Source organism: Macadamia integrifolia, chromosome 13 (genome assembly GCF_013358625.1).
Source record: "Macadamia integrifolia cultivar HAES 741 chromosome 13, SCU_Mint_v3, whole genome shotgun sequence".
In the NCBI taxonomy this organism is placed as follows: Eukaryota; Viridiplantae; Streptophyta; class Magnoliopsida; order Proteales; family Proteaceae; genus Macadamia; species Macadamia integrifolia.
Genome location: NC_056569.1, coordinates 29,146,684 through 29,154,791, shown reverse-complemented (window position 1 = coordinate 29,154,791; position 8,108 = coordinate 29,146,684). Strand labels below are relative to the sequence as shown.

The following is an 8,108-nucleotide window of genomic DNA, read 5'->3' as shown; positions in this document are numbered from 1 at the left end:
ATTCACCTATCATAACTTTGTTGAATGTCATTTTTCTCACATGTTGAATGTCATTTTTCTCACATATGCCAAGAGATTAATAGCTCTACTGATTCTCTAGCTCGGAGGGCCTAGCTTGTGGCTTAGATGTCCGATGATTTGACCTATTTCTACTCCTTGGTTTCAAGAATGATGTGATTCAGAGGCCTCAGTCACACCACCTACTACTTCTCAATGATGCTTTCTGTTACCAAAAAATAATTGCTTGATAAGGCGATGCCTAGTCAACTGACTCAACTCCAGAGTCTCTGAGTAGGTCTACTTCCAGGTCAGTGAATAGGTCTACTTAATCTCTTTCTATCCAATCTCCGATGGTCACAATCCCCTGATCTGATCTCCCAGCACAATATCCATTTATAGAAGTCTGAAAGCTTGAAAAAAAAAATTTTTTGATAGCGCAGATGAAAGTCTTTCCACGCTTGGTCTGGTAACTTCATGGCTGTTGAGCAGGTACCATTCAAAGGAGTAGAATTGGGGCAGTTGATAAGGTGATGACAGTGGTTGTTCCCTCGACTAAATGAGAAAAACAAGTTCCAAAAGCATCTTCTATTCATATTGTTTTTTGAGTTTTTCCACACCATGTTTGGATTTGCCCCTTCTTCTATCTGGAATTCCCTACAATTCCTCGACTCCTTGAATACATTGAAATTTCATGCCTAGCCAATTTTTCACTCTACCTCCTCTTATTAACACTGTAGGATGTTCCAGCAAATTATGACCTTTGCCCGGAATGTGAGCACTTTCTTAGAAAATTTACTCCTTTTTTGGTAAAAAAGCTTTTTTGGCCCAACAAGAGTAGGTAATTTTCTAAGCTGATACTATGTTTTGCCACATGAAAGGGACCTTATGTATATCCAAAATATGGTCTAGATTGTCTACATATCAAATTTGAATATTAGATTCAACCGTGTATCTCTCCCTTGTATTGACATATTCCATTATATTTATGTATGTCCATTTCTTTTTAGAACCATTTCAGCATCTCTTTTTTTTTTTTTTTTTTCTCACTGGATGTTTCAAAATCTTACTTTGTCCAACTCTGTTATATCTAAAACTTGGCATATGAGAAGGGGACCTCCTAGTCCACAAAACTTGAACTCTATCCAATCTACCATGTGACAGGTATTTGTCCCAATATTTATGTAGACCTAGTAGATTAAAACAAAAAATCATAAAATCATAAATACGATTAGGAAAGAAGATCCCTACCTGGTCAAGCACCTTACATCGAAAAATAGGGATATAAAAAAAAACCACCCTACTCCTTGATTGGATATCTATGCACCTGCCTAATTGACCCCCATGCATGGGTATCCATCCCCATACCCTAGGATTCATGTGGGTATCCCTTTTTCAATTGATTTACGCAAAATTTTCCATCTCCAAAAGTCCATAAACCTTTTCTAGTAGTATTCACTTTCTTTTTACCAAAAAAAAGAAAGGTGATGCATCAAATCCTACCACTGGATACCAAGGAAAGTCAAAATTTCAGGCCCAAATACATTGAATATCCAAGGAGATGGTAAAAATTTTGGGCCTAAATTCTTTCTTATAGTCCCCAAATGTAATGGGCAATACCAGAGAATATACCGGTACGGGCTCTAGTCCACTCCAGCCTCACCACGCAGCCGAGATTTTAGTGCGGCAGCCTTGAGATGAACAGTGAGACGAACCAGAAAGAGACGGAGGCGGAGGCGGAGGCGGAGGCGGAGGTTGTGGAGCAGAACTCAGGCAAGGCTGCTCCGGCTATGGATAGTGCAGCGGTTACGAACCTGCGTTCTGTGTTCCACCGAGTCCAACTAGCAGCCGAGAGATCAGGGCGGAAGGCGGATCAGATCAGAGTGGTGGCTGCCAGCAAGACCAAACCTGTTTCTCTCATCCGCCAAGTCTACGACGCTGGTCATTGCTGCTTCGGCGAAAACTATGTCCAGGAGATCGTCGAAAAAGCACCACAGGTCGTCACTCTTCGATCTTTATATTCTCTTCCATATTATCTCTTTTAGACCCTAACCTATAGAAATTTTATTGAATTTTGGACTTTGGATTGAACTTCAACTGGGATTCACTTTGATTACTCAATTGATTAATTATTATACTAATGTGATAAGGAAAAAAAATTGATTGCGGGAAATTTTCTATATGTGCAGCTTCCAGATGATATCGAATGGCGTTTCATCGGGCACTTGCAGAGCAACAAAGTTAAAATGCTTCTCTGTATGTTCTCATTTTCAATTTCGTCCCTTACTTTCTTTTCGAGGCTTCTGAATTATTTTTTCAGTGATTGGATTAGGCCATTTTCTCAGTTAACTTGGTCTGTGTTTATTTGCACCCATAACTGCCATTTTTTCTCAATAAGTGCATCCAAAGTCTATAACACAACAGATGTTAACCTACGTGTTGTCTTCTGTTTGTATCATATGTTGTATCATACGTTGATATTTCTATTCTTGCATATTTAGATTCATTTAACTCTTCTGTTATTCACCACCTCTCTGTCTTTTGCGCTATTTCATTTCGAGCAGATACTTCTAGCTTTTTTAATTGCTTTCAGATTTTGTGTTCGAGGGAAAATATTGGTGAATTTTAATGCCTTCGTTGCTTACTATTTTGCAGCGTCTGTTCCAAATCTGGCCATGGTTGAGACTGTAGATGATGAGAAGGTAGACACATAATGGACATTGACAGAAGCATTAATTAATCTTGTTGGGTCTGAATTAGGTTTCTTCTCTCTTTTCTTCTGTGGAAAAATTTAGTACATAGCTTAGTAGTTCATTTTGAGATGAAACATTTCCATTATTATTCTTGAAACTATTGAAACCTCGTTATTCTCGTTATTGATCATGCTCATCTAGAAGGTTTAAAAAGTTCTAATAGAGAAGATCAGGTACAATGCATTGGGTAGGAAGCTGATCCCTTGTGATTTCAAGTTTTTTTCATTTTTTTTTTTGGGGGTCGGGGTGATTTGCGGGGAGTAACTTCAACATATCCAGCATGTTTTATAACATAAATTCCAAGACCATGAAATAAAGTGTAAAACAAGATGAGCAGAACCAAGGAGATTTACTAATACAGAATGTGATCAGTCAAGCTTCTATTCAATTTAACCATTTAAATCTACTTCAATCTCTCCACAGTTTGGAGCTAAATAAGTAATTTTCTCATTTGCAGCCCAAGGCCTGATGAATGAGATAGTTTCTCAATCAAATTCTATAGAAGTCATTGTCCAACAATTAGGTGAAACATATTCCTTCTGTGTGAAAAGCTTTAGGATACAACCTATTGTCTCATGTTACTACTACCATCTAAGCTTTTTAGGTTCATCTTAATTTTTTTTAATCTCGTGTATTGAACGCCGGCCCTAGTGGTTATTCAGTTTAAATCAAGAATCTTGTAAAATGGTTTAATGTGTCTTTTTCTTACAAAATTTTTTTCCGAGTAACTTATTACCCTTCAGTTTGAAGCTTTTCTTTATATTGAGCGATATATGTTGCGGTAATGCAATAATAGTGAGGTGGCAGGATTGAGTCATGAGTGGAGGGGAGTTCCATTGTGGAGTTCTTGTACAAGTAGAATACTTTCCTTATCTATCGGTTTAGTTTCAGTTTAAATTCTCTAATTGTAATCCTATATTAAAGCCTAGCTTCTCTACAGTTGTAAGAAGAGAAATAGAAAAATACAGTTCTGAGTTTATACCTCATACATTTCCTCTATGGGAAGAGTGCTCTTTCTTAGGATCTGAACTACTGACTTCTTTTTTTTTCTTTTTTTTTTTTTTAAATCTCTTACATAGAATGTAAAAGTTCTGGTTTTATTTTTTGTTACTTTTTGTGGTTGAAATATATTTTCTAATCACCTTAATGTACTGGCATAAGGTAACTGTATTTATAATTTCCTACTTGATGATGTAAATTTCCTATCAAAGTGAGTATCGGTTATGGTGGAAATTATGCTCTGCATATTGCATATTGTAATAATTAGCGAGAATGTGATTCTTCTCAAGGAAGTCTCACTAGTTCATCTAACTGGGAAAAGGAAAAAGGAAAATTTGCACATTTCTTTATCAGCATACATTTTCCATTCTGTTCCATTAGTGAACTACTTTTAGTTTGTTGTTTTCAACCTTCATAAATCCAATTTGCAAAATATATTTCTTTCGACTAGAAGAAGAGGAAGACAGAAAGAAAATGAATCAATCGGTACATTACATATCCTCAAAACTTCTCTCCCATTCATTTTTAGATCCATCATTCACTTTCAGATGTGTTACTGTGGATTCTTTGCTTCACAGATTGCAAATTATCTTGATCGGGGAGTTGCAAACATTGGAAGAAAGCCTCTCAAGGTTATGGTCCAAGTAAATTCCAGTGGAGAAGAATGTGAGTATAAGATAGAAAGCATATCCCAATATATCGAAGCCCACATAGTTGCCCTGTTGGGCTTAAGAATGAAATTTAAGTACTAAGCTTGGTGAAAAAATAAGATATTGCTGTTCTTTTCCCGACACTGGAGTTCTGTAGGTTGGGATGAATGTAGCATAGTTGGTGGGTCAAGCTATTATTTTTCCGTTTTGTATCCTTTTATTTTGTTTATATCTACATTCATGAAGTGTCAAACCCAAGAATCTTGAATTTATTTATTTATTGGCAGGGTGTAACAAGAAGCTCGAAATTATGGAAAGACACCATCATACCTTACAAATGGGGTGTTCTAATCACCTAAGGATTAGGGTTAGAAAACCTCATGTAAATCCAGAATCGTAGGAAGCAGGAACCAAAACAAGCAACTGAGTTTTAATTAAACAAAGAAAAGTGTGATGTGACCAAAACCATCCTGTCTCTCGCAAAACTCAAACAAGCTCAAGGCTAAATTATTTCTCAAATTATTGGGATGGTATGATAGTAAAACCCTATGTGTGCCATGTCCAAAGAACCATGCACACTAGACAATCTATACTGTCAGTTACAGATATCTTCACAACTTTTAGTTCCATTATTTGTTTGACTAGCCACTGATCCATATATGGAACCATTACCGGAATTTTCTTTCATCCAATCAAATTCTGCTCACTATTCAACCAATAACTTTTGTGCCATTGCCCACTAGTAAGTTGGCTGACTGATTGATATTTTATTCATTATGTTGTCACATTTAGAGTGTTGCATCAAGGTCATGTCTCAATTAAAATCTGCAACAAAATCCCAATGAAAATAGGAAGCTCCATTTCAAGTTAAAATAATTTTGTGGTCTTCGTGCAACCTTGCTCAAAGTATTTAAGCTAATTAACTGTTTTCTGGCTTGCAAAGAGGTTGTGTGAATTGACCAATTTATTTGTCCATGTGATTTCACTGCAGCAAAATATGGAGTTGAACCATCAGGGTGTGCAGAACTTGCAAAGCATATTAAGCTTGGATGCCCAAACCTTGAGTTTTCTGGATTAATGACAATAGGGATGCTGGATTACACATCAACTCCAGAGAATTTCAAAGTGATGATTCTGGAACTTGTCCCTAGTTGTTTAATTCATTTCCCAGATCATGTTACTGTGTTTTTCTGATGCCTTGTGTTTATATGGTTGAGTTAGACAATGTTAAACTGTAGGCTTGAAGTTTGCAAAGCACTTGGAATAGCAGAGGAGAGCTGTGAGCTATCAATGGGGATGTCTGGTGACTTTGAGCAAGCGGTAAGGATTGTATAATTGCAGGTTAAAAAGTTTAGTACAAGCTGACAGCTACGAGGGAATGAGCTTGTAGCTCAGTGGTGGCAGCCTCTGGCGTAAGACAAAGAGGTCTTGTGGGCGACTCTCCATTCCGCCCCACCTCTATCTATATATATCCCCCCCTGCCTATGAGCCCCCAGCCAGCTGGTTGGGTTATCCCATTAGAAAAAAAAAAAAACCCCCCAAAGCTGATAGCTACGACAATCATAGATTGACATTTATGAGCACATATCAGGATCCAATCCTCGAATTTAAAATGAAATGATGAATATACAATAGGAAAACAGATTACTGCTAAATCCCTGAATACTTTTTGACACCTAGGGATTCTTTCTGATTGTTTTTTTTTTTTGGCAAAATTTTTTGCCTAACTGGAGCAGCAGTCAGACGATTTAGTTTGACTAACTAATGGAACCTGTGAATTTCTGCAGATTGAAATGGGCAGTAACAATGTGAGAGTTGGTTCAGCCATATTTGGACCTAGGGAGTATACCAAGAAGTAGGCCAACTAGAAATCTTCAGGTTCTCGGCTTCTTCTAAGCTTTTAATTCGATGTGGTATCTTCTTAAGTTGTCAGTTTGTTGATCCTTCTATCGCATCTCATGGGCAAGCTGGAGGAGAGAAAATGTTTGTGTATTTGGTAACTCCCAGTATTGATGTTTATGATCTCTCTTTATTTATACTGTATGACTGTAATCCACAGCTTGAATTATAGCCTCTAGTACTCAGATTACATTGAACACAAGTAAATAAATTGGTGAAAATTTTCTATGATCCCAAAAAAATAGTGAATTTTTGTTCCCCTCTTCTCCTCCTTCCTTTTCAGTCCTTTGACATAAATTACTGGACCTCGTTGGAGAAATTTCCATGCCTTCTTTACTCCTTATAGAACGAACTTTGGAATTGATTATTCTACTGCTTCCCATTTTATATAAAAAAGGTGGAACATTACATAAGATGTTTTTAACTGGCCGTGATGATCATAATACCCTGTTAAAATCCTAAACCTAGATTGTATCATAATTTGGTTCTGTTTTGATTTGATGCTTTTAAAATAGTATTCGGTTCGGTGTTGGTTTGAACACAATGTCTTTTGATCCAAACTAAATAATTGAAACTAAACCGATTGACACCCTTAAATATGACCCTCTATATCAACATGGCTATTTTCCATTTTCTGGGAAAAATGCCAATTTCAGTCCAACCGCTCCATAGTTTGGTGTTTTCATACTGTTATTCATGTAGAAACGCAACCCTAAAACGATGCAGAAGATAATGGAAAAACGAAACAAACAATGCACACGGATTTTACGAGGTTCGGCAAGGTTGTCTACGTCCCCAATGAGATGAAATCTTGCTTCACTATCAATGGAGAATAGGGTTACAGCGCTCGTCCTCACACCTCTCAGTATTGCTTGCATTACAGAGAAAGAAACCCTCGCTACAAATATATAGCGAAAAAACCCTAATCCGAATAGTACACAATTGCCCTCAAATAAAAAATTCGAGGGGGACCGTCGTCCTGCCTGTCTAGGTGCTGCACTAGTACTCCCTGGATTAAACTGCGATGGAATACAAGACATCATACACCAACAATCTCCACCTTGGCTTGAATTCTGTCGAGCCTCCTGTAAAGATAACTTGTATACGTCTTCATCATTGTACCTCATTAGAGGTACAAACCCACACCTGTTTGGTGCGTCCCTCATCTTCAACAATGAATAATATTAATCAAGTCCAAACATGACTCAAACTTCTCTGTAGTAACTGGCTTTGTAAACATATCTGCAGGATTGAGATCTGTATGAATTTTTCTCAAGTGAATACTGCCTTCTGACACAAGCTTCCTGCTATCTCACATCAATATGCTTTGTCCTTGCATGAAACACTTGATTCTTTGCAAGATGTATGGCACTCTGACTGTCACAATATAACACTGTACCTCCTTGCTCCAACCCCAGCTCACAAACCAGTCCAGCCAACCAGACTCCTTCCTTGGCAGCCTCAACCGTTGCCATGTACTCTGCCTCCGTAGTGGACAATGCAATTGTAGACTGAAGCATCGCCCTCCATGATATAGGTCCACCAACCAATGTAAACACATACCATGTAGTAGACCTCCTCTTATCTAAATCACCAGCATAGTCAGAATCAACATAATCTGCCAATTCTGTAGAACTTCCCTTACCACTGAACATAACACCTATATTTTTAGTCTTGCTCAAATATCTGAAGATCCACTTAATTGCATTCCAATGATCCTTCCCTGGATTACTCATATATCTTCTAACAATACTGACTGCATGAGACAAATCCGGCCTGCTACAAACCATAGCATACATGAGACTCCCAA

At 37.6% G+C, this 8,108-nt stretch overlaps 1 protein-coding gene across 1 annotated transcript; it reads left to right on the top strand.

Annotated features, from left to right (window-relative positions):
* Window positions 1–1,753: 1,753 nt before the first annotated feature.
* LOC122058877 (pyridoxal phosphate homeostasis protein-like) lies at window positions 1,754–6,467 on the top strand (the record flags this gene model as incomplete). Its single annotated transcript, XM_042621576.1, is given in 7 exon segments — window positions 1,754–1,994; window positions 2,187–2,253; window positions 2,653–2,699; window positions 4,328–4,415; window positions 5,391–5,524; window positions 5,621–5,719; window positions 6,187–6,467. Coding segments are annotated over 7 exon segments (748 nt in total), but the record flags the coding sequence as incomplete, so codon positions are not given.
* Between the last annotated feature and the right edge of the window lie 1,641 nt (window positions 6,468–8,108).